Consider the following 25,043-nt stretch of genomic DNA (forward strand, 5'->3'; position numbering starts at 1 on the left):
GGTCTAGTGGTATGATTCTCGCTTAGGGAAAACCCTATAGCATTGCTTGCGAGAGGTCCCGGGTTCAATCCCCGGCCAGACCCTTTCTTTTGCTGATCTGCGTTCTAATTGTCTTGGAGCCTTTTATTTTTGCCAGAGGGAAGCTCTTGTTTGCCGAGAGATCTTGTAGTTACGTAGTGTGTCCATTTTAGAAGGGTTAAAAGTAAAGTGAAGTAGATTGTATGAATGCCAGTTGTCAAGTTACGTATGGTGTTACTCACTACCCTACTCATCCCCTCCTCAAGCTTTGGCTTCACCCAAGACAGACAGCATACGATATGTCAATTAATAGCCAAGCCATTATTACAGACTCAAGATTTCAGTCTATAATATTCCAAGAAATGTCTATTTTTCTGTTTTCATGTATCGGCAATTTGCGTTTATTTAAAAGTCATTCATTATGCATTCAATACCGAAAAACCTATCCATACCCAACCAAACACACTCCCTCGACAAACTCCCTGCTAGGTGGGAAGACCAACTTCATAACACAAAAGCTATACAACAAAGAAAGAAACTCCCACTAAAACCAGGCACCTGTACGTTATCGCTGACGAGAATTATCTGGCAGCTCCCACCTCTGAATACTTTCATGCGGTGTGTAAGCATTCGCTCCGTTCGTGTACCCAGGCAATTCAGGAGGTCTCGCAACACCCGACATTTCCACCCGCGCATCGCCGCCATCCATCTCCAAGTTCGGTCGCCAACCGTCACCAGTCATCTCATGTTGTCCTGCTACCTGGATAGGAGGGCTGGGCGTCATGTCGGGGAAGGGATGCACCTCGCGACCGGCAAGCTCACGCTGAATCCCAGCACCAGATAGCTCGTTGGTTTTCGACAATGAAGATACAGAAGAGATGGTTGAAGCACCGACTGGTTTCCTTTGGAGAGTGTCTTTTCGTTCTGGTGTAGACGGAGAAGCGGTGACGACGGTAGGACCACCGCCTGTGGTGAGGGACGTAAGGGGTTCGGTAGGGTGGGAAAGTTGGGCCCTGCGTTGTCGTCTCCGACGGATAAACCAACAGGCAAAGATGGCGCCAGCGATGAGAGCGACTACTGGAACTGCTACGCCGACACCAATCTTGATAGCGGAACCACCGTCATCGCCATTCTTGGCTGATGCTGGAGATCCGTCCTTGTTTACCCAGTACGTCGAGGTAGCGTCAACAATTACTAGTAGAAACATGTTAACAAAGTATTCTCAATAGGACGAGCACAGAAACAGTACCTGAAGCAGCAGCAAAGGCACCGTCACCATGAGCAGCAGGAACTTACCCTGCGTTCTGACAGCACCGTCCTCTGCCGTCTGCGTAATGACAGTCATGCGAGTCGAAGTAGCATCGCCGCCAGAGTTGGCCGTACGACTGGGCCTCGCATCACTTCCACCATCACTGCTATCTGCAGTAGCCGCATCCGTGGCCTCCTCTGTCGCCTCTGCTGGGTTATACCACTCAGTGGCACCTGGCTGTGTAAAGCCTGCACCCATGCAGTACGAAGCATAGTACGACTGCATGGAAGTCAAGTCTCTGGCCCTATCACCGGCGGAACACAGCGATGTGACACACTTGGACATGAAGTTATCGGCCTGGGACGCCGACGCTGCTGCCGTAGCGCAATAGCAGTTGTTGTCATAGGGATCGTCGCAGCCCATGGCTCTGCCCATGTCGCTGAAGACGGTGTAGTAGAGACATTTGCTGATACATGTGTGGCCAACGTTGTCGAGGTTGGATTTGATGGTGACACTTTCGAAGTCGGCAGATAGGGCAAGGGGGAGGGAGGCAAGGAGGAGTGAGAGAGGTCGAACCATGGTTGCTGAAGGTGAGTCTCCTGCAAGGAGGCACGTCGCTTTGAAGTGGTTCTTGGACTAAAGAGTTGAAGAGCTAGAAGACGAAAGCAAAACACCAAACGATAAACTGGGGACCATCACTATATGAGTTTGGGAGACTCATCTACCAAAGCCTATCCTGCGGCAAATACTTACACCGTATCTCATACCTCCTCACTTCTTGGCTTTCGCTATTAGCCTAGCCAGTTTGAGGTGTAAGTCGAGGATCGGCATCGAAGCCATACCCTCCAAAGCATCCAGTTCGGTTTTAATGCCAGGGGCACGAGGTTCTCATTGGTGTGTTTAAACGATAATGAGTCTATTGGGTGATGTGCTGCATGAGCTGAATGGTGTTGGCGGGTATTTGGAGGGTCACGATGGGATGTGAAACCGCCATGTCTGCAAAGTGTCTAGGTGGGAGAAGGCATTTGAGTCACTCAAACGCGGCAATTGGCTTTATGGTAAAGCCCAGATTAAAACCGAATTCTTTAAAGAACGGCGCATCTCTATTGTGATTTCTCTTTCAACGACACCAATACCGGCCGTTAAAGTTGCCAATTCCTAATGATGGGAGTTCACGATCTGGGAAATGAGACTGGGAGCATGACTACGTGCATAACTAGTTAGTATTCATTGGACCATGCCAAGAAGAACGTTACAATCTGGTGCGGAAGAGAGATTGAGACGATGCTAGGATAGGATATGTAGGGAGTTCAGCCGCAGTTAACAAGGGACGGACCGTGATGCCTCGGCATTGGTCTCTTGAAGCATCCAAGACCTCTCGTGACCTGAGACCCCGGCCATTTTGATGTATTTGCCATAATTCTATTGGATGCCGGGTCGGGTTGTCTATTCAAGGGCATTCGTGTGTTTCTTAAGAGAATTTAACGTTTCCATAGGCAAGGCAGTCTTGAGATTGAAGCGCTTCCGTGTCCAGTGAGGGCAGGGTCTAATGTTTATGAGGAGAGATCTATAACTTAATCTGAAAAAGACCTGATGGGTTTTAGGTAGTCCAGTTGAAGTCCTGTTAATGTTTAGTCTGGGTTGTCCATGGATTTTGTGGTTATAGTAGCGTGCATTGTTCATGCCATGTCTTCTAGCATCGCATAAGTTTCACGGGCCTCATAAGCCCAAACGTAAGCTGAATTGTTGCTTTCACAGTTTCTAATTTTTACTCATGTGTACCTGAAGGGCATGTTGTGGTAGTCACTTCTTACCCGACCCTGCATTTACCGTTATATTGAAGGGTCCTGTGGCGGTCGGAATAGAAGACGATAACCAGTGAATTCCGTTGGATTAAGCTCTTTGACTTTGACCGTCCCCACTCGATGCGGGGGTCAGGGCTTTGCGAGTGCTACAGTACAGCGAGATTAGACCAAGCAAGTGCTGTGTCTATGTGTACAATCCAACAGGCCAAACTCAATGGAATGAGCCAGAGTTTATCGAAAGCAAGACGTCAGGCCATTTATCATTCATCCATGTGAGGAATGGCAAAACGCTTGGGGCAAGACTACGCAAGGACAATCGTAACCCTGAATCTTGGTGCAGGGGTAGTTTCTGATTGACAGGTCGTGGCGCAGTTCAAAGCCTGTGCGGCATTTCCAACAACACCCATGAAAAACGATGTTTCTTCCAGTCATCGAGCAATTATCGATATTGTATTTTTGGATCTTTGGTTGGTTTGCTGATCAGGTACTGGTTGTGCGAGTGGAGGGGACGGGATGTATGCAGGGCTACTGCAGGCTTACTGTACTTTCAGATGTATCTACTCCGGACCTTAGCAGTAGAATAAGCAGACCAAGACGATGGAGGCGTGACTGGTCGAGTCTAATTACTAGAGTTAGAGTTCAACGGCAGATAGACATTCTACTAGAGAGCCTTGCAGTTCAGCTCCAAGTCTCTAGGGCACAACATTGGACGCAAAGGCTTGAAAAAGGCTGGGCTAGATGTTTTTGGGCCGGATATCTGGCGGAGGCGCGGCTTGAGGCTAGAGTCTGATTAGGAATTGGAGGATTGTGCTAGGCTGCGGCTGGGCTGACAGAGAAGCTATATTAGTAGCCTTGGTTGTTGGGCTGAGGTGGACAGATTGGAGCACAGCTGACCGCAGAAGAATGTAGTATTGAATAAAGAGAATTAATTACCTGCTCCTCCCCGTGATATGTTGTTCATTTCTCCCTCTTGCACTTCATCATCTCCGACCTCACCCCTGTTCCTTATCTTGCCTCATCCCTGTTGACGGTTCCAGCCGAGCCCCAAACTCGACGTCACTAACTCTTTGACCTTGAACAAATCAGTTCTAATTGTCAGAGGGCCCAGTTCTTTATCGGTCACTGGGTCAGCGGAGGATCGTCCTTTGCTATCCCATCCGGGAAGCGTCTGAAACACAAAGACCATTCGCATTGAGGAACCCTCCAATTCCTTGGACTTAGCGCAACAAACGGAGTCTGCCAAGGCCTTTCCAACGTTACGCATCTCTGTTCGCTGAGCCACAGAGAGTCGACGCAAACTGTTAGCCACCGATTCTAGATACTGGCCTGCTGCGGGCAGTCTGACATATCTGCATTTGGATTCGTCCTAACCAATATTTTCGTCAGCTTTTTTTTATCTTGATTTGTTTTCTTCTCTTTAAATCATCTGTGCATTCATCGTACCACGTTACGCAGAAACCACATCGCATCGCGCAAACATACAAACAAACAAAACAGTCGGTCGGTCGGTTACTTGCTTGCTCGTTTTCCAGGCTTGGATTGGAACCTAGAGGTGGACCACCAGAAGCGAAACCCGGGGCAACCGCCAGCGCATTCATCATCATACACAAGCAGCACTATAACCGCGCGCGGTTAAAAAAACAAACCACCCAACCACACATACTGCTTGCATACCTTCGAAACATACCTACCTTTATGCGAATAGCGCCTCGAGTGCGCAAGAACGACCGCAATCATGTCGTATAATCGCCTGAGTAAGTCACAACGACCCTTTGATCACCCTATGGCCCCTTTCTCCCTCGCCTCAATATGAGACAGGCGAGACATACCCCTCCCTCCCCTCGATCTCAAACAATACACCCCTGGTCGTAATTGCGACTCGACGCTTTAGGGTGCAGAAATAAGAAGGCCTAAGAAGTATGGTCTAAACAGCATAACCTGACCTACTAATTTCGTCCCTTATGCTGCTACTTGAATTCCTCTTTGTTTCGGGGAATTTCAATAAAGCCACAACCCTTTCCTCTCTGTCATTGATTGTATTCAATGTAGAGTTTCTTGCTGTGGCACTCTTTGCGACTCCTTATTTGTTTGCGTCTGGTCCGCATCATCATATACACATCCGCCACGGCGCATACTCTCAGGATATATAATCTAACTTCAATTGCCTTCAGACGACGATTACTACACAAACGAGATGGATCCTCGTTACGGCGCCCAGCCTATGCCTCCGCGTCGGTCGCCTTCGCCAGGCCACCCGGTCCAGCCAGGCTATCAGCTCGATGATAACCCCTTCGACGATGGCCGATACGGACAATACGGCCCTTCCACACAGCATCTCGCTATGCCAGGTCATGATCCTCACGGACGGCTGCCCACTCCCAGCGACCATTTAAGCCTCAACGCAGCGGTAAGTTTGCAGTTGGCCTCCTAAGTCTTAGACCTAAGTCTTAGGGTCCAAAATTAAACAACCTAAGAAGTCTGGTCTAAATAGCCTAAGCCGACATACTGACTATTTTCCAGCAATCAGTGGACAATTTGGCCGGTTATGGCCCCCCCTCTGGAGGCGACTACGCCATGAATCCAGAAGCGCATCACGATGCCTACTACAATCAGCCTTACGAGCCTCGCCCGCAGCATCAAGGCTACGATCAGGGCTACGAACAGGATTACGATGTGCCTGATAATCGCCCTATGTTGCCTCACCAACACTCCGAAGTCCCTAGCGAGCAATACCAAGATCCACCCCAACAAGGCGGCGGCGGCGGCATACAACGTCGGAAAACCGTCAAACAGTTTGCGCTGTACCGCGGCAACCTTGTGTTCGATTGCCGCGTGCCTCCCCTTCTGTTGCAGCAGAATCCCCACGGAGAGCGAGATGAATTTACACACATGCGATACTCAGCTGCCACGTGCGATCCAAACGATTTTTATGACCACGATTTTACGCTGCGGCAGAGGCTCTTCAGCAAGCCTAGGCACACCGAGCTGTTTATTGTCGTAACAATGTACAACGAGGACGAAATTTTGTTTGCCCGAACCATGACTGGTGTATTCAAGAACATCGAGTACATGTGTAACCGACCAAACAGCAAGACATGGGGTAAAGACGCCTGGAAGAAGATCGTTGTTTGTGTCGTCAGCGATGGTCGATCCAAGATCAACCCCCGAACTAGGGCTCTTTTGGCTGGTATGGGTGTTTATCAGGAAGGCATTGCCAAGCAGCATGTCAACGACAAGGCTGTCACAGCCCATATTTACGAGTACACCACGCAAACCCATCTCCAGATCAAGAACAATGTTGTGCAGCTTGTTCACAGACGCCAGCCTGTCCAGATGCTCTTCTGCTTGAAGGAGAAGAACGCCAAGAAGATCAACTCGCATAGATGGTTCTTTAACGCTTTCGGCAGAGTCTTGGACCCTAACATTTGTGTTCTTCTCGATGCCGGTACACGACCTGGTGGAAGCTCCATTTACCATCTCTGGAAGGCGTTCGATCTCGAGCCCATGTGTGGTGGTGCCTGTGGTGAGATCAAGGCTATGTTGGGTACTGGTGGAAAGTACCTTTTGAACCCACTGGTCGCTGCTCAGAATTTCGAGTACAAGATGAGCAACATTCTCGATAAGCCGCTGGAATCTGCCTTTGGGTTCATTTCTGTGTTGCCCGGTGCTTTCTCAGCTTACCGCTACGTTGCCCTCCAAAACGATAAGAACGGAAAGGGTCCCCTTGAGAAGTACTTCCTGGGCGAGACTCTCCACGGAGGAAGTGAGGCTGGTCTCTTCGAGTCCAACATGTACCTCGCTGAAGATCGTATTCTTTGCTTTGAGCTCGTTACCAAGCGCAATTGTCACTGGATTCTTCAGTACGTCAAGTCAGCGACTGGTGAGACTGATGTTCCCGACACGGTGACGGAGCTGGTTCTTCAGCGACGTCGTTGGCTGAACGGTTCTTTCTTCGCCGCTATATACGCCATTGTTCACTTCCTCGACTTCCTCCGATCCGACCACACGTTCCTCCGAAAATTCGCTTTCTTCATCGAATTCATCTTCAACACAATCAACATGATCTTTGCTTGGTTCGCTATTGGCAACTTCTTCCTGGTCTTTAAGATTCTCACGACGAGTTTGGGAGACGATACATTACTTGGACGGACTGGAGAGATCCTGGGCGTCGTATTTACCTGGCTCTACGGTGTATTCTTGATCACTTGTTTCGTGCTGTCACTAGGCAATCGACCAGCAGGTTCTGGTAGACTATATACTGCCATGTGTTGGTTCTGGGCTATCATCATGATGTAAGTTGACTCTTTCTCATCCGCCCACCCGGCTTGTTGCTAACTACCTTTTAGCTATCTAATGTTCGCTGCAATCTTCATCTCGGTCAAGGCCATCATTGCAGATGTGAATGACGAAAACGGCTTCAATATTTCCGACATCTTCAAGAATAAGGTCTTTTACATGCTGATTATCTCGCTCATGTCAACGTACGGTATCTGGTTGATCGCTTCACTTATTATGCTGGATCCTTGGCACATGGTCACATCATTCGCCCAGTATATGCTTCTCACACCCACCTTCACTAACGTTCTGAACGTGTACGCTTTTTGCAACACTCATGATGTCTCTTGGGGTACCAAGGGTGACGACAAGGTCGAGGAGCTTCCTTCGGTCAATACCAAGGACGGTACCGGGAAAACGGATTTGCCCGACGAGGGAGACTTGGATGCACAGTACCAACGAGAAGTCGCAGTTTTTGCGCAGAAATTCGTCGAGGTCAAATCCGCCCCAACCCCTAGCCAACTACAAGAAAGACAGATGGATTATTATAGAGGTGTCCGCACCGGTGTTGTCCTTCTTTGGATGGTCACAAACTTCGGTCTTGCTGCTATCGTCCTTAGCTCGGCCGGCCTCGACCGAATCAGCACCAAGGAAGACAAGGAGGCAGAGCAACTAAGCCGGTCTAACATCTACATGTCTATCGTCCTGTGGAGTGTAGCGGGTCTGAGTGCATTCAAGTTTATCGGCGCTATGTGGTTCTTGGTTGTACGCATGTTCCGTGGTGTTTAGGCCTGGTCCAGGTTGGGTCACGGACGGGTGTGCGCAACATTTAGCTCTCACTTTATACCCTTTCATGAAAGAGACGTTCAGCTAGTTATGGAGGACGAATACATACCAGGAAGGCGTTTTAGGTTGTTTAGGCTTAGGTTTTCATATCTTAGGTAAATACTAAGATAAATCTTATGATTTGACACTATTATACCTTGACTTCATCCATTATGATTCCATCGGACCCACAAAAGTCCGATCAATGTCCATCATGACGGCTCAACACTCGAAGTATCAGAAACGTTGGCCGCTGGAAGCATAAGAGACGAAATACTATGTCAATTTATGCCACTTAGATCAGACTTCTTAGGCTGCTTATTTTTGTACCCTAAATCTTGGAAGGCCAACTTTCCTGTTACCCACTGGCCAACCCTCGATCTTCAATCCCAGAATCACGACGTTACGACATCGCCATGTCACGAACCCCATCTCTATTCAACTGCCTAATAAGAACCCACCACATAACATCCCGCAAAAAGCTCTCGCGCGTCCGCCGCGCAGCCCAGCAGCTCAACGTAGACTGGCTCCTCGTCCGCAGCGGCGGCTCGCCGGGACTAATGTTTGCCGAGGCGCGCGACGAGGCGGGACTGACGGAGTGGGTTTCCGCGGTACAAGCGTTGCGGTATAAAGACTTCCGATGTGTTGCGAAGCCTGCGCCTGCGCCGCCGGAAGGGAGTGGTGTGAGGAGGACGGGGTATGACGAGACGGGGGAGGTGAAGGAGTTTGCAAAGTTTATGGATGAGAGGGGGTTGGGAGAGTGGTGGAAGAAGGGGATGGGGTTTGCTTAAGATGGGAGGAGGAGGGTTGTGATGGGAGCATGAGGGCGACACGTCGGACGCGCGGCGTGAGGATTGGAGGGGAAACCTTAGGGAAAGGAGGGGAGGGTGAGTTTCTTGAAGGAGCTTGAGGCGATACAGTATTGATCCTTGGCTAGCTGGACCTGGTCTTGATCACTGGAAGTGGTTGATCCCGTCATGGAGTTGTAGCACCACTGAATCGGGGTTACACAAGACACCGCGAGCATGAGCTTCCGCGGATCTCAGAACACCGCTCAGAGACCTTTTTAATTCCCGGATAAATGAACTATTCCTCTACGTTAGCATTTTGCCATGATGCAGGTGTGCATGTACGTTCACCTTGCGACAGGTCTTTGAGTACGACATATAATACAGAGCTGTGTGCGTAGTCTAACAGTTCGCAACAGGCGCTCAAGGTATCAGAACAATTGGCGACTGGAAGCATAAGGGACGAAATTATTAGGCCAGCTTCTTCTATTTAGCATAGCCTCTTAGGCGCTTTATTTCTATACTCTAAAGCCCAGTGGCCGTCTTTACTGTTATCCATCGCTCGGCGGATGCCAGTCATAATCGAGTCCATGGGTAGACGATTTGTACCAATATGAGATTTAAACCCTTCATAAATATATTGCATGGTGGCAGCAAGAGCAGGGTTTGCTATAACCGTGACTTGGTGGCCAACGCGCTGAGAACATTGATCATTCTCGTAATGGAGTCTTGGATGAGATCGATTGACTGCGACACGACAGAGCAGACTAACGCCCATCCGTACCTCAAGGTCATCCATAACTAACATTTCTTGTCTCATGAGCCAAAAACCTGGGACCAGTCCTGCTTCTTGAAGTAATCCTCTACAGTACCCAGTTTGGGTGCTGACTTTAACTACGTGTGTATCAGTAGACAGTCCTAAAAGCGTCGCCAACAACTTACATCTCGAGGATGAACCAAGGTTAGATCATCTCGGCCTTCGAACCCAAACTCGTTGAAGTAGCCAAAGCAATCTGTCATTTCGCCTACCAACTCTTCCGAAAAGCCAGATGGGAATGTCCCGTCCGATTCAACAGTCACTGCTTCAATGCCAGTAGCTTTGATGAACGATACCGCGATCTCTTTATGTGTGAGCCATTCCCTGTAGCCGATGAGATTGTGTCCCGCAGCTTCTTGAGTGATTAGAGTCTTGACAATATGGCCTGAATCTTCTTCGGCGGCGATGAAGGGGAACTTGGTATCGGGGTTCAGAGGTGTGATGAACTGCGCGACGCCATTGGCATTCTGGGTGTTTATGTTAATCTGACATGTCTTTTGTAGAAGGAATAGGTAGGTAATACTTTTACGGGCTGGTTTAGAGGCAATAGGACAAAGTTGCTTAGAAAGAGTCCGGCCTGGAAGATACTCGTCTTGGCCCAAAGATCCGGATGCGCCTTTGGGATATACTCTGCCGCGCGAGCCTTACCATCAAAGTGGTAAACCCGAGTATATTTACCCTTGGACCACTTTTCGGCGTTGGATAAAGAAGATAGGACGAAGCGCTCTAGTGAAGGGACCTTGGAAGCAGCATCAATTACATTCCTCAGCTGTTGTTCCTCATGCTCTGCGGCCCACTCATTAAGAGGCTGTCCAGGCTTTGCTCTAGACTTGTTGGCTGGGTCGCCATACAAACCCCAAAAGTCGCTGACAGCAAAGATGACGTTGGCTCCTTCAAATGCATGAGTGAGAGTTGACGGTGAGTCAAGATCGGCCTGGACTACTTGGGCGCCTTTGGAGGAGAGGGCTTGGGCTTTGGAGCTTTTGGTGTTGCGGGTCACGGCGCGGACTTTCCAATCTGGTTCGGAGAGGAAGGCGTCTGCGACTGAGCCGCCTTGATTACCGGTTGCACCTAGGATGACGATGAGTTTATGTGAGGACATTGTGATAGTGTCAGTACAGGTGAGAAGAGATAAGTGGCGGGTCAATTGAGTATTAGATGTACAAGATAAAGTACAGAGGAACAGAGCTACATTATATACAAGACCCCAAAAGCAATCGCATCTTGCCGTTATCTAGTCATCTGCGATATCCTCATTTGTAAGTTGTCGCTTTATCAGCATATGCCGTTATTCGGAGGATCAAATGGGAAATACTGGAGTCGTTAAGGAAATAAGCCTAGATACGCTAATCCCAACACATGTTTGATTAGTCATGTGTCTGCTCGTTCTCGTTTAGTCCAACAACATGCCAACCCGCCTTGTGCAGGGTAGCTTCAGTTCAATAAATAGTAAACACTTTTGTGATCTTTTCTTTCTAGATATATATCTTTATTTATTCTCTTTCATATAGCCTTAGTTCTAATATTTCCCTTACACTACTGCCAGTTTCCCCGTGGGACAGTCCCTTACTAAACTGAGTAAGTAATCTTGCAAGGTTCAACTGTCGCCTCAACAGTACTCGGCATAATAACCCATGAATAGAAGTTATCTTTACTCCGAGGTTTAATAAGATTAATCTGGACAGGTTAGTATAAACTGTTGACCTTGTAGTTGCTACTCACATTGTAATTCATAAAAAGAGCAACCACGAGCTTCTTGATTTCAAAGAATGCAACATGCTGTCCTAAACAACCGCGTGTACCGGCTCCAAACTAGAATCAATTAACCACTGATATTCGAAGAAAGTGGAATTATGTGTCACTCACGCTCAGCAGACTGGCTTGAAGCTTTCTGATATGTGCTGGATCACCCTCTAGCCAGCGACTTGGGCGCCACTGGTCTGCGTCGTCGCCCCATGTTGGCCGATGACGATTCGTGATATAAGGATTCATACCAACGACAGTGCCTCCGGGATAGAAAGTACCGCATATCGTTGCTCCCTCTGGGGGCACTACACGTTCCAGGGTGGTAGCGAATGGAGGATCCAGCCGAAGTGATTCAATAACACAGGCGTTGAGGAAGGGGAGGTCTTGTATCTCAGTCCATTTTGGAATGGGGGAAGAATCGCCCACGGCATCTTGTTTCTTGTCACGTACCTCTGCTCGCATGACCTCTAGTGCATCAGGGTTTTCCACAAGGAAACACACAACAGAGCAAAGCATGGAAGCTGTCGAGTCAGAGCCACCCAGGATGTTTGCCAAGGTCCAGGTTGACAGAAACTGTGGAGGGACTTTGTTGGATTTCTTCTCCTGAGCTTGCAAGAAATAACCTAGAAAGTCACCGTTTGCGTCGGGACCGTCAGTGACCGTGCTGTGCATCGCTTTGGGACTATCACGACGCTCTGAAATACGCGCCAGGACGTATTTTAGCAGGGCAGATACCGGCTCTGGCTTGATCATGTTGATCAGGCTGTTCTTGTGCAGCAGCCAGTCAAGCCAGGGCATTTGCGTCATCTACTGATGTGTGAGTCTTGTTACGTCCAGAAACAATATTATAGAATTCAACTTACGGGCCCAATGGCTAGCATCGAGTTCTTCACGTCGCTGATAATACCGGCAGCATCGCTTCCATTCTCAAGACACCCATATGGGCGGGAAAAGGTCATCAAGCCCATGGCGTCATAGGAGAAGAATTTAAACCAGCGCGTCAAGTCAATCTTTGCTTCTGTTGTCACGAACTGACTATCGAGCTGCTTGAAAAACATGCGGATTGCGTTGTCAACTCTCTGTTCAAAAGATGCAGCAGTGTAAGAGAGGGAAAAGTACACCGCAATGTGTTGCTTCATCTGTCGGTTCACAACATCGTCCTTGGCAGTGAAGACCGAAACAAGCAAGCCGGCAGGAGTCCACGGCCTGAAGGCGCGGTACATATTGCTCTGTTTGCGTCAGATATGAAAAAAAGATGAGATGAGGATATTATACCTTGTTGAATCCATTCCTCATGTTGAATACGTCTTGGATGGCCTCTGGATCACAGATAGACACTAGATTAGGACCAAAGCGTACGGCAGTGCCATAACGCTCATGAGCACTGGCTTGATAAAGATGAATAAAGCCAGACCGTACTAGCATAAAGCGATGAATGTCAGTCAATTTGGCCACAAGAGGACCGGGGATATGTTGCAGCCGCCGGTAGTTTTGAGCCAGGTGATAAATCAGCACGGAGCTGAACCCAATAGCCAGGACAGCAAGTGCCTGTTGTTTGTCCAAGAATTCCCACAACATATTGCTCCTTAGAAATGGCAAGGGTGAAAGCAAATGATGAAATGGGGAATAGGAGAACAGCAATTACAAGACCTCGCTGATTCAGGGATCGATGAGTGGGATAGGAGTGCTTGACAGAATGACATGGATATACAAAAGGTATTGGGAACCTAGATTGTACATTTGCGGCTTGAATATACGGAACACACAAATTCCAATTTAAGGAGACATACTGGCTAGTTGTCAACTGGCCAAGGAAGGACCTGAGACAATCATATCATTACTGCAAGATATACTATGTCAGTTTCCGGGTACTACGTCACAAAGGCTGCAGCTTCTATCGGAAGAGATCTTTGTGCATAAGATAATACATGCATGTGCCAAAGATCCACGAGATGTCTCGGCTTTTCCCACATACTTGCAACAAACGCTCTGACTAACATGCATGGATAAGACAAGGGTTAGTATTTGAACGAACCAACAGTGTTTTCGACTTAGCACCGTCTCACTCAAACATTTAGTACTTGTCCAGATGTGATCTTTGGTAGTGCCAAAAGACATAGTCTTCTAATCAAGCAAGTTTTCTTATCATATATCATACCTTCTACGCTCAATGTAGTTGAGCTTGTTTACGGCAAGTTGATCATCTTCACCGCTATTCTATGTCTCAGTTACGTCGAGTAGCTAGACAATAGTTATCACACGAAGAATTCCAGAAAGGCTTAGCTGTCGATCCGATTTTGTGAGAAGCCATGGAGAGCTGAACTCCAGGTGCGCACGGTCACATATACTTGGAGTTCTCAGGTGTGCTAAAACGTAATAATTCAAAATAGGAAATAGAAACGCGCTAAGCTAGTCTAGTCCCTTAGCCTCTTGGTTAGACGACAAAATCATAGTCTACTGCTAGTCGAGACCCAGTCTGACCCCCCAACAGTATATCCGTTTGATAGCTTGAGCCCAATTGGCAATCCCCGGATATACTTGTACGTGAATGGCTGCCCAGTCTTGTTGCAAGCTAGCTCCTCAATGTGCATATGCATATCGTATCTGCCGTGAATTAGACTAGCTCGTTAAATAGTGGCTGTAGACTTACGCATTCATCTCTTCGATGGTTAACTTCTCCTGCTCGCCTTTCACCCTGTAGACTGGGGCATTGACGTTACTGGAAAATCCTGTAGAGATATCAGTGGATGGTCCTTTGAAAGGTACTTTAGCTTACCAATCCTTTCATTGATATTCTCTGAAGCTCTCGCAGCAGCTGCTTGGACCTTCGTTGCTCTTGGTAGACGGATATCTTGATACATCGCGATGGACTCGGCCACATCTCCGTTGAAATGCTTTTTGCTGAAAAGAATGCCCAATGCAGCTGCGTCTTCGATCGCCATGCAAGCAGCTTGGCTTTGATGCGGCATCATCTGAGGATTTCAAAAACGTTAACGCTAGTTCATCAGGGTTGAGATCAACGGATCTACATACCGGGTGAGCTGCGTCACCGACCAAGCAGACTATGTCTTTTGTGATGTAAGGATATGGCTCACTGCAGAAAGCCAATTAGTTAGTATGAAGACCTTTGTGACGTGGATGAGTCAAACTTGCTGTTTCCATAAACGCCACGGCTGGATATCCTTGCCTAGAGCCAGATGTGCTCGGACTTGCGGATCGAGTTGTGGGAACGGTGCTAAAAGCTCCTCGACTGGTCGATTCTCTCCACCCCAACTATGCTGTATATAGTCGCCCTTGTCTCTGGGGAAAAAGCAATAGTACGATATGAGTTTACCGCCTTGGCATGGAGACAGGACGATCTTATCCCAGAGCTCCCCCTGGCCTCCCCAAAACTGCAGTGCCTGGTCCTTGGAAAAGTCCACGAGACCTGCAGCCACAGCGTCTTCTGTAGAAACATTGGCATGCAAGCAGCTGGAGTCGGCAGGCTGCCTTTTGGGCCATATCTCGAGAATACCCCGGACGGTGGAGCCAATGCCATCGGCGCCGACGATCAGATCATGCTTGACTATCCGTCCGTTCTCAAACTGGATAAGCCCGGTATGCATGTCTATCTTCTCGCACTGATGTAAAGCTTGTGTCAGCTAAGCTATGACTTGACGTCTGTACAAGACACATACCTTGTGATCAACCCAGAGCTTTGCGGGCTCTCCCGTGCCCTCCCCGAGTGCCGAATGCTTCAGCATATCGTGCATACGCTGCCGCTGGAACATATAATAGACATACCCCCACCGTTCTTCATAGTCGTCTAGCTCGTACAAGCTTAGTACCTTGCCTGTCGTCCAATCACGGCTTATAAGCTTGCGCAGGACGACGCCGTCACCTCTTTCCAACTCGACCTCCCACTCCTTTAGCCAGCGCGTACCATTTGCTGCACAAGAGAGAGAGGCGCCAGCTTCACTGGCAAAGCTAGCACGTTCGTAGATAGATACCCTATGGCCTGCACGGCGGAGGGCGATAGCTGCTGACATGCCCCCGACTCCACCGCCAATGATAGCGACATCGAGTTGTCTCCAGCCTGGAGATATGTATGAACCCATGACTGATTGTATCTGGCGGGCTGGTCCTTGGATGATGAAGTGTTGTGAGAGAGGAAAAGGGCAGGTGGATAATCTTGAAATGAAGAATCCTAAGCTTCTAGCCACAGGAACAATGATGCCTTTTTGCAGTGAAGATTTGATGAATAAGAAGCTTGAATAGTTTCTATCTAACCGACAAGAGAGAAGCTATCATTTATACTATGTCATTGCCTGCTGATCCACCTGGGAAGAAATGTCCTTTGAGTAAGATCGCTGATTACCATGGCTGGCATAGTTATCTACGTTGAAACTAGTTAGGCCGCATAACGAAGCCGATAATCTGACGATGGAGGCTTCTTACAAGTCAAACGTTAAACAGGTTTATCAGAGACACAGAACTGGGGCAGACTTGATGTCTTGAACTGGTATCAGATTACAGCTGGGGCGTAGGCTGCGGATAGAACGCTCAGGCAATTACTAACTAGTCGAAACTAATTACATGTAGGAAGACGAAAGAAGATAGTGTCGATGTAGAAAGCAGATAACTTCTCAAGTTACGGTGTATCTATCTATATGCCGATGTGAGGGACGGGAATAAGACTAGCTGAACTCAAGCTCCTAGTCTCACTACGCGTGTGAGACATTAGTCAAGATATAGCGATACAGCAAGGCAGCCTTGTTGCGATTGATTGGGTAAGCAAATTCGTAAGAAATGTAGATCTAAGTACTGCCGATACGGATAGCAGCCAAATCGTCTTGTCTCTTAGTTATGTCTGCACGTTGAATGTTGCAGGCCAAGAACGGATATCATGGCATTGCGAGGCGTGGTATTAAGAAGTTGACTACAAAAGAAAGTCTTAGTGCTTCAATAGTTACTCTTAGCTCAGTGATTCCCGTCGCTAGTATAGTGATATCTTTCCTAGCGCTATCGGTAGTGGCCTCATTCCTCACATGCACATCGATTCAGCTCAAACATGTCCAAAGCGTCGGCGACATGGGCTTCCAGGTCGATATCCCAGATCCAGTTCATCCTTCCCTCCCATGCCTGCTTCCATTTCTCCACGTCATCACCGACAGCGGCATCGGTAAAGGTGAACAGCTTCATCGCCTGTCGACTGGTCTGCACCACCCTCTCTGTCCGGGGCCTTCTGATAGCATCATACGCCGCAAAAGCTGGCTCAATGTCGTTTAGACGCTGGACCTGTCCGAGCAACTTTGACATAACTAGGGCGTCCTCAATGGCTTGACCAGCACCAGCGCCTTGAAACGGGGTGGTTGCATGGGCGGCGTCACCAATTACTGCCGTATTTCTCAAGTAGTAGCAAGGCGCTGAATTATGGTCCAGCAATCCCCAAAGCATTGGGTTACCCAGAAGCTTCATATATGTTAGTGGCTGATACTCAACAAGGTATGAAGGAATAGTCTGGGATTTACCTCGATAACCTTCCGTGGTATCCTGTCCAAGCTGTCAAAGTCCCTTCTGAACTGTTCCTGTGTTGAATTGACCACAAACGCCTTGTCGTCCCAAGTTTTCCTGTGGCACGCAGCGACCACGTTGACAACCTGGCCGTCATCGATGGGATATATCATGACCATGCACTCATTTCCGCACCACAAGTAAGCATCACGAGCAAATTTGCCCAGTGTCTTGTCAGCAATCTCCATGGGAATTAGGCCGCGATAGGCCACAAAGCCAGAAAATACCGGCACGGCTGCTGGTGCTGCTGTACCAAGTAAGTATTTGCGCATGTTACTGTGAACTCCATCAGCACCAATTGCACAACTAGCTTTCGCTGTCGTCCCGTCTTCGAAGTGAAGCACTACATGATGATCATGCTGAACCACATTCAGCAGCCGTTTCCCAAATTGAACCTTGTCTTGAGGCACCAAAGCTGTCAGTGCATCTAGAAACTTGGCCCGATGAACCGTCTGTTGACCAGTGTCGTTTTCTATGGCACCGAGGTCTAGGTCGCATTGCTGGCCTCGAATGTCACGTCTGAAGTTGAACCAGACTTTGCTGTATTCAGATGACAAGTTTCCTGTTGCGAGATCTTCAAACGCTTGTGCAACATCCGGGGAAATGAGTCTCAGGGCCCGTTGAGCGTTGGGCCCTAGAGCTAGACCAGCACCAATTTCCATAAAGGCAGAGGAAGCTTCGAAGATCGTGACTTCGAGTTGGGGGTTGTGAAGAAGGCCGATGGCAAGGATAAGTCCACTGATGCCACCGCCAACAATGGCCACTGATAAAGGCTCAGAGGTGACCATGCTTTGTAATAAAGATAAAGATGATGTGGTTGCTCGTAATTTCGTAGGCAATGACACTCAAAACTTCCAGTTCTGTTTCTTCGTAGTAGTGAGCAGAGAGAGGGATTGCGTTCAGACTGTTGATCAAGAAATCTCACCCCGAAACAAGGTCCTCTCTTCGAGGCGGAATGGCCGTTGTGGAATTCATGGTCCGAGTCACCGCTATTGTAAGGAGAACTAGAAGCACCCCTAGGAGCGTTTGTCTATAGACTATAACTGAGACGGACTGAGACAGACTCAGAGGCTAGAATGGACCATTCCAGGTTTTGTTACTCTAGACGGTAAACTTCATATCAACGATCAGAAAGTCACAGATGTAACCGCTATGAGTTACCTAAGTACAAATAGCCCGGTTCGACGCGGTGTAATCTTCTAAAACCAGCAGAGGACCATCATCTCTCATACCAAGATCATCATCGAATACTCTCTTTCCCCTTTTGAACTCAAATAAAAATGGGTAGCCTCGGAGCCTCTAAATCCACACCTGACGGGATTGCAGTCATGGATGTTGAAAAGCCCTGCAATCTTGAAGCTGTCCCGGATCTCATCAAAGATGTTGTGTCAGCTGCTGATGTACTCGCTTCGGGGAGTCCCAATGCTCGCCATGAGCTCCTGATCAAGCTGAGGACTCTGAGTTTGGCTATTGAAACACCTCGAGAGATAGCAATGAGGCATTGTTGGACAATGGTACGTTACTAACATTGTTTCTCAAATTCGGTATTGTTACTGACATGACCAAAGACGACGTCAATTGGTGCTCTTGCATTTGGTGTCGACAGTGGCTTATGGAGAGCCATGGTACAAAACGGCGACAGAGGACAATCTGTAAGCGAGTTGGCAGATCAAACTGGGGTCGACCCAGTTCTTCTTGGTAACACCCCTATTATCTTATATGATTTACATATGTATCTAACCTGGTATCGTTAGCTCGCATCATGCGTCACTTTGGTGCCATGGGCTACGTGGACGAGACTGCACAGGACGAGTACCGACCTACCGTCTTCTCCAAGTCGCTAAGTATTCCAACTGTTGGGAACGGTCTCATTGGATTGTAGGCTTACCTATGGATTCCTCTTCACATAAGCACTTTGACACTGACCACATTATTAGGACATGTGCTACTGGCGCTTCGTCGCTCAAGTTTCACGAGTTCTCACGCAAGAGTGGGTGGAAGAACCCTACAGATACAAAGAACACACCCTTGATGTATGCTTACAACACCGATTGTGACATGTTCTCCTGGATCCAATCTCAAGGTTATGGATCGTACTTCAATGACCATATGGTTGGCTACCACCCAACACCTTGGATGGCGACTGGTCGGTTTCCGGTACAAGAGCAGTTAATTGATGGCGCCCACAAAAATCCCGATGCGCCGTTCTGGGTAGATATTGGTGGATGTCTTGGCCAGGACCTTTTGGACTTGCAACGCCATTATCCAAGTATGCCAGGAAAGCTCATCCTCCAAGATCTTCCTCCCGTTATTGGACAGGTCAAGAAAATTCAGCAGACGAGCTTCACCGCTATGGAGCATGACTTCTTCACAGAGCAGCCCGTCAAAGGTAAGAAGGGATCCAAGCATCCGAGACAAGAACTAATATGAGGAAAACAGGTTCTCGGGCTTACTACTTGCATTCTGTCTTGCATGACTGGCCCGACAGTGTGTGCGAAAAGATACTTGGTCACATAACTGACGCCATGGAACGGGGCTATAGCAAACTTCTGATCCATGAACACGTTGTACCGCTTACGAATGCATCGTGGGAGACCACTGCCAAAGACATTTTGATGATGGCCATGTTCTCTGCCGGGGAGAGGAGTGAAGTCCAGTGGCGCGAGTTGCTGGAGGCTAAGGCAGGTCTCAGGATTACTAGTATCTGGCAGCTTGATCTGCCGGACGAGTACCTCATCGAGTGTGAACTGCCTTGATCTAGGCCAGAAACTAGCCATTTTCGGAACTGCGTTTGGGCTTAGGACAGAATAACCATAGTGGCTTGCTGAATGATATAACTCTAAAGGATAATGGGCCTGTCTCCAAATGTGATGCTAAGCTTTGGTATGTCTCACTGATCGGCGCGATGTCTCAGTGTCCCGCTGAAGCTAACGATGGAGTATAAGCTACCCATTATTCAGTCCATAAGCGGTGTGATATCTTGTTGTCCTGAGTTCATCCAAGGCATTGAAGCTAGCAATGGAGTATGATACCTGCCATTATTCAGTTCACAACTCAGCTTCTGCATGTCTCACTACACAACGGGCCTTCCATCTGCCTTTCAGGCTTCTCGTTGGTGGGTTTGCAGTTCCGTGTCTTACAATGGGATAGCAATTTTGTTCACAATGAACCTTGTGATCAAGGAAAACATAACCTCCTATGAAAACACACTAGTCCATGATGAATTGGAAGAGCGTCTTGACTCCCTGGCTTTAAGGCAGGGCGCCTCCCTGACTACCACATATATATTTATTTAGTCACAGTAGTAATTCCGGATCTTACGTCTCTGCTGATGGAGATACTCACCCGTTAACTATTCGATATTCACCCTATTCATTCTAAAAAAAAATGCCGAGCACAATCCAATTTCCCCGTGGAGATGTTGAGGCTCAACTAAGCTTCTACAACCCTCCAGCCGATGGCTCTGAGCCATACTTTACCCTCAGCAGAGACTCCGGCAATAAACCCAAGTTCAACTTTTCCGACAAGATAATTGATGTCAATATCCACGATGTACGTGACTGCGAGAAGCCATTCACGCTTGACCATGATGCTTTCGAGATTATCACTGGTGCGCCACCAGCACCAAAGACGATAGACTTTATGGACGATGAAGCTATCAGAAGGGATTACTATCCAGAAGTCCAACAGTTGGTGTCGGACAAAATACCAGGAGACAACCAGGTGTTTATCTACGACCATACTGTGCGTCACGAGATGGGGGATGGTCAACATCGCCCCTTGGCTAGAGTCCACATCGACCACACAGCTGACAATGCCGCTCGACGAGTGCGGCAATACTTTCCCCAAGAGGCAGAACGACTCTTGAAGGGTCGCTATCGCATTGTCAATGTGTGGCGGTCGTTGAACACTCAGCCACTGGAGTCATATCCACTCGCATTTGCATCTGCTGCGGCATTCGATGATGCAGATATAATACCTGTCAAGCACCGCTATGAAGATGGAAGCTTGGTTAGAGAAGTCGGTCTTATTAAGTACAGTCCGAAACAGGCCTGGTATTACCTCAGTGGAATGAGAGACACGGAGCGGATATTACTCAAGTGCTTTGATAGCGATTCGTTGAAGGAAGGCTCTGAGGTTGCCTGTAAAACACCTCACAGTGCATTCGGAGACCCTCGGACAAGAGACGACGCTGAGGGCCGATTTAGCATTGAGGTACGCTGTATGGTGTTTAGTACATAAAATACTGTTATTGTTCTAATTATCGCTTTATACTTGACGGAGTACCAATGACCCGATGGTATACGCTATCTAAATTATGTTTAGTGAGATTGGAATGTCGTTATTCAGGAATGAGATTGAGCTGATTGACTGGTGCAATTGATGTTGCAGCTTGAGTGTGTGAAACATCACTGATTAGATGTCGTGCTGATGGACTGTAGCTACCTAGTTTCGCAATGAATGAAGGAGGTCCGTAGGTTAGTGATTGGGTAGGTAGGTCTTGAGCACGCAACGATGTTGATAAGTACCTATACATGAGCTAAAGGTCCAATGGGCGGCATAACAACAGTACAAACTCATACACATTTTAACAAGCAACACAAAACAAGCAGATATCATGACAGAAGTGCCAGTTCTCGACCGAAGCAAGACAATATATAAGCATAAAATCGCGAAAACCCTGATACCGGATTTTGACAGATTTCAATATGCTCTGATGGATATTTTTGGAGGCGCATGGGGGCACTTCAACACATATCAAGGAAACATCATAATTATCGAGACTAATGACAAAGTGAATGTCAAGGACGAGCTACTAAAAAAAGGAGCGATAATTGAAGGCTGAAGGTTGGCTGTGAATGGGCATGGGGTTACGTTTGACAGTTGTGTCAACTTGTTGAATTAGGGTGGTGAATGGTACTATGCTGCCTTCAGGAATAGAAGATAATAGTAATTAATCAAAAGTACTCTGGCTTCATAAGAAACTATTGGTGAAACAAGACTGCCCTCATCACCAAGTGGAAGTGCTGCAACTGTGCCTTGAGCGTAGTAGATACCATGAGGGTGAACAAGCGGGAACAAGGATTGAACTCGAGTTGTCAAGTTTACGATAACATGCTAGATAAAATGTCGAATAATGTTTCATTCCTGAACTTGGTAGCTATCAATGCTCTTCCAATCAACGTATAGACGGTTCAATGCCCATCTCCCCCATCGCAACCTCGAAACTGCTCCTTCTCAGCACATCTGTCCACTACAAAATATGAGTAAATACACCAAAAGACATGTCAATCTAGGGTGAAGTGTACGCACCGCAATTCGACGGACAGCCGCTGCAGTCGCAGATCATGTCGCATAGCTCAAGACAGCTACTCACGCACCATCTCCAACCCTTGAGATCTTTGCACTTTCGTGCCGCAGGTTTGTTTAGCTGTCGGGTATCTCTTGGTGAGATCACCGAAGACTTGGGATCCAAGACAGAGCGGAAGTTTGCGATGGAAGCGCTGATGTCGGGGGATGACGCTCTGGCCTTGTTGTTTGGACCAGCTAGGGCGAAGGGGAGGGCTATGAGGGTGAGCAAGATGGTTGACTTCATTGTTAATGTAGTTGGCTAAAGATGCTTGGGTCTGGGATGCCATGAACAAGGGTTCATCCGGTCTTTTTATACCCTTGATGTCGCTAATGGGACTCAAGCTCGACATAACTGTCCGACATATCCGCCATCGTGTATCAATTGATGGGTTGTGCCAAATCCCACGTTGGTTAATCTTTCCAATCGCTGTTTGTCTTTAGGAGCCGCATATGGTTCGCAATTGATAGCCTATATGCAGTGGCAACGCTCTGACGTTGTACGACACCGGCCCTAGTACCCATGATCAACGGGTGAATATTGTGTAACGCGGGATCATGCCGAATTCCGCCGAGATGCAGGCAACCAGCCAGGCCCCCCAGACGCATATGCAGCCATCATCGTGACAGCTTTCCAGGGTTGTATAAGTCAAACATCGGAGACAAACTTGTTGAAGCCCAGGGAACCGAACCAGTGGTGAAGTAATAAAAGCCTTAAGTGGCTGTAATAAATTGAATGTACTCTTTAAAAGAGTATCTTAGAAACGTCATGCTATAAAATATTGAAGCCGTGTAAATAAAAGCTTATAAAAACAAACCTTCCCATACCCAATACCTGTACTCCATTACCCAACCTCATTAACAATATATTCTATCCCAATTTGTCATTGTATGTTGAGAATATGCGATGAATCTTTACACAACGTCGAGAAAGGAATATATGCCTCTTCCTTGTAATCCGTCAAGACACCGCCGAGCGCATCCTCAGGAGCTCCCTCCGAGGGAAACGCCGTCTTGTACACCCACTTGCGCCCGTCGATGAGCTTCTCGGTGATAAGCTGGTCCTGCTTGGTAGCCTGGAAGCCTGCTTGTAGTAGGGGCACAATGTACGGGTGGAACCAGTACTTCTTAAAGTCGGCGACGAGCTGGCGCTTGCTGCACGTGGCGTGGTAGAAACCAAAGATTTTGCGGGTCGCGACGTTTGTGTCGAGCTTCAGGCTGCCGATCCAGTCGCGGGCTGGCTTTTTGGTGACATCGTTAGGCAGCGATTTGAAGACGCGGATGAAAGAGCGGTACACGTTGGCGGGCAGTTGGATCTTGTAAGGCTTGAAGCTGTTGCCCTGGTCGAAAAGATTAAGGGACATGGTGGCCGTGTTATCGGTGTTGTTGTAGTTTAGCTTTTGCATCCACTTGTGGGCGAAGCATCCGGTCTGCACAAAGTCCGACTCGTAATCGATGGCTGCGTGATACTCGGCTACATCCTCTGTTGCGGTGCTGTTTTCGCCAGTGGTGACCTTGTCGAAGTTGAGGAGCTCGTCCTCGATCTGCTTCGCGCGGGATAGTTCCTGGCGCGCGTACACACGGGCGAGGTAGATTTGGTCTGAAGTCTTGTACTTGAAGTTGGGATCAAAAGTCTCCTCCAAGGCGGTGACACCAGCATTGATGAACTTGCGCAAGTCGCCGATCGGACCAATGACGCTTCCCGAGTTGAAGTACTTGGCATCGCGATAGTTCAAATCACCGTTGCCGGTCTTGGGTCCGTAAACGGTGCTGGCGAGATGTGAACCGGGGATCTTGGTGCACTGAGCTTCGTTGATGGCAGGCCAGCACATCTTGTCGGCGCCCCAGAAGAGCGTCTGCTTGAGACCACGCTTGTGGGCCTCTTGAACGGAGATTCCGAAACGGTCCGCCAAGCGTTGGTCAGCGTCAGCAGCAACCTTGAAGTAGCGCTCGATGACGACCTCTACGGGGAGTTGAGCCATGACATCGTAGCCGTCGCCGAAGAAGACCAGGTCGTCATCGTCGCCGCCGTTGGGGAGCTTGTCGAGGTATTTCTTGATGGAGTAGAGTTTCGCAGTGTGGGCGGCGGAAGCGTTGTACTTGCCCTCTCCCTTCCATCCAACCATGTAAGGAGCGGGATATCGGTTCACGAGGGCCGAGGCGACGATGGCGCAGAACATGTCATTTGGGTTGGAGGCCGGGAGAAGGAAGTGAAGCTGTGATGTCTTGATTGTTTTCGTTTTCGGTTTCTGCTGCTTCTGCTTGTGCTTCTTTGGCGGCGCATTGACTGACGATTCTGGTGATGCCCCGGTCGATGTTGTTTCGGAGGGTAACAACCCGTGTGCAGGTGTCCACTTCCCATGGTCAGTACGTTATAGCAAGAGGTATTAAGCCGTGAACGACGTAGTTGTTCAAGACTTACAGCATCGGAATATAAATAAAATGTCTCCAAGATGATGAAGAATACGAGGACACAGGCGGCAAAAATAACGGGCCGCCGATATAGCGACGCCTTTTCCGACATGAGAGCGATGGCCATTTTAACCAACAGACGATATGACAGACCTCGGCCAAACAGAACAGGTGTACGATAGATCAAGAAAATGTCTCAATCATGT

The 25,043-nt window shown here is 48.3% G+C and overlaps 9 protein-coding genes across 9 annotated transcripts; 3 read left to right on the forward strand and 6 right to left on the reverse strand.

Annotated features, from left to right (window-relative positions):
* Positions 1–583: 583 nt before the first annotated feature.
* On the reverse strand, positions 584–1,846 carry FPSE_09038 (uncharacterized protein; the record flags this gene model as incomplete). The annotated part of the gene is made up of 2 exons (XM_009262155.1): positions 584–1,212; positions 1,315–1,846. The coding sequence occupies 2 exons, from the start codon at positions 1,844–1,846 to the stop codon at positions 584–586; spliced, it is 1,161 nt and encodes a 386-aa protein (XP_009260430.1).
* A 6,742-nt stretch (positions 1,847–8,588) lies between these two features.
* FPSE_09037 (uncharacterized protein) lies at positions 8,589–8,963 on the forward strand (the record flags this gene model as incomplete). The annotated part of the gene is made up of 1 exon (XM_009262154.1): positions 8,589–8,963. The coding sequence occupies one exon, from the start codon at positions 8,589–8,591 to the stop codon at positions 8,961–8,963; it is 375 nt and encodes a 124-aa protein (XP_009260429.1).
* Positions 8,964–9,776: 813 nt separating this feature from the next.
* FPSE_09036 (uncharacterized protein) lies at positions 9,777–10,879 on the reverse strand (the record flags this gene model as incomplete). Its single annotated transcript, XM_009262153.1, has 3 exons — positions 9,777–9,854; positions 9,903–10,244; positions 10,301–10,879. The coding sequence occupies 3 exons, from the start codon at positions 10,877–10,879 to the stop codon at positions 9,777–9,779; spliced, it is 999 nt and encodes a 332-aa protein (XP_009260428.1).
* Positions 10,880–11,343: 464 nt separating this feature from the next.
* Positions 11,344–15,620, reverse strand: FPSE_09035 (uncharacterized protein; the record flags this gene model as incomplete). Its single annotated transcript, XM_009262152.1, has 13 exons — positions 11,344–11,346; positions 11,500–11,589; positions 11,644–12,330; positions 12,387–12,752; positions 12,799–13,108; positions 13,314–13,343; positions 13,682–13,735; positions 14,005–14,127; positions 14,174–14,252; positions 14,300–14,495; positions 14,557–14,617; positions 14,845–15,107; positions 15,201–15,620. The coding sequence occupies 13 exons, from the start codon at positions 15,618–15,620 to the stop codon at positions 11,344–11,346; spliced, it is 2,682 nt and encodes an 893-aa protein (XP_009260427.1).
* A 919-nt stretch (positions 15,621–16,539) lies between these two features.
* Positions 16,540–17,864, reverse strand: FPSE_09034 (uncharacterized protein; the record flags this gene model as incomplete). Its single annotated transcript, XM_009262151.1, has 2 exons — positions 16,540–16,974; positions 17,034–17,864. 2 exons carry the CDS (start codon positions 17,862–17,864, stop codon positions 16,540–16,542), a joined length of 1,266 nt encoding a protein of 421 aa, XP_009260426.1.
* Positions 17,865–18,356: 492 nt separating this feature from the next.
* Positions 18,357–19,832, forward strand: FPSE_09033 (uncharacterized protein; the record flags this gene model as incomplete). Its single annotated transcript, XM_009262150.1, has 5 exons — positions 18,357–18,590; positions 18,645–18,774; positions 18,831–18,954; positions 19,014–19,465; positions 19,516–19,832. The coding sequence occupies 5 exons, from the start codon at positions 18,357–18,359 to the stop codon at positions 19,830–19,832; spliced, it is 1,257 nt and encodes a 418-aa protein (XP_009260425.1).
* A 631-nt stretch (positions 19,833–20,463) lies between these two features.
* Positions 20,464–21,318, forward strand: FPSE_09032 (uncharacterized protein; the record flags this gene model as incomplete). Its single annotated transcript, XM_009262149.1, has 1 exon — positions 20,464–21,318. The coding sequence occupies one exon, from the start codon at positions 20,464–20,466 to the stop codon at positions 21,316–21,318; it is 855 nt and encodes a 284-aa protein (XP_009260424.1).
* A 937-nt stretch (positions 21,319–22,255) lies between these two features.
* FPSE_09031 (uncharacterized protein) lies at positions 22,256–22,672 on the reverse strand (the record flags this gene model as incomplete). The annotated part of the gene is made up of 2 exons (XM_009262148.1): positions 22,256–22,330; positions 22,454–22,672. 2 exons carry the CDS (start codon positions 22,670–22,672, stop codon positions 22,256–22,258), a joined length of 294 nt encoding a protein of 97 aa, XP_009260423.1.
* A 637-nt stretch (positions 22,673–23,309) lies between these two features.
* On the reverse strand, positions 23,310–24,964 carry FPSE_09030 (uncharacterized protein; the record flags this gene model as incomplete). Its single annotated transcript, XM_009262147.1, has 2 exons — positions 23,310–24,779; positions 24,848–24,964. The coding sequence occupies 2 exons, from the start codon at positions 24,962–24,964 to the stop codon at positions 23,310–23,312; spliced, it is 1,587 nt and encodes a 528-aa protein (XP_009260422.1).
* Between the last annotated feature and the right edge of the window lie 79 nt (positions 24,965–25,043).

This window comes from Fusarium pseudograminearum, chromosome 1 (assembly GCF_000303195.2).
Source record: "Fusarium pseudograminearum CS3096 chromosome 1, whole genome shotgun sequence".
NCBI classification, from domain to species: Eukaryota; Fungi; Ascomycota; class Sordariomycetes; order Hypocreales; family Nectriaceae; genus Fusarium; species Fusarium pseudograminearum.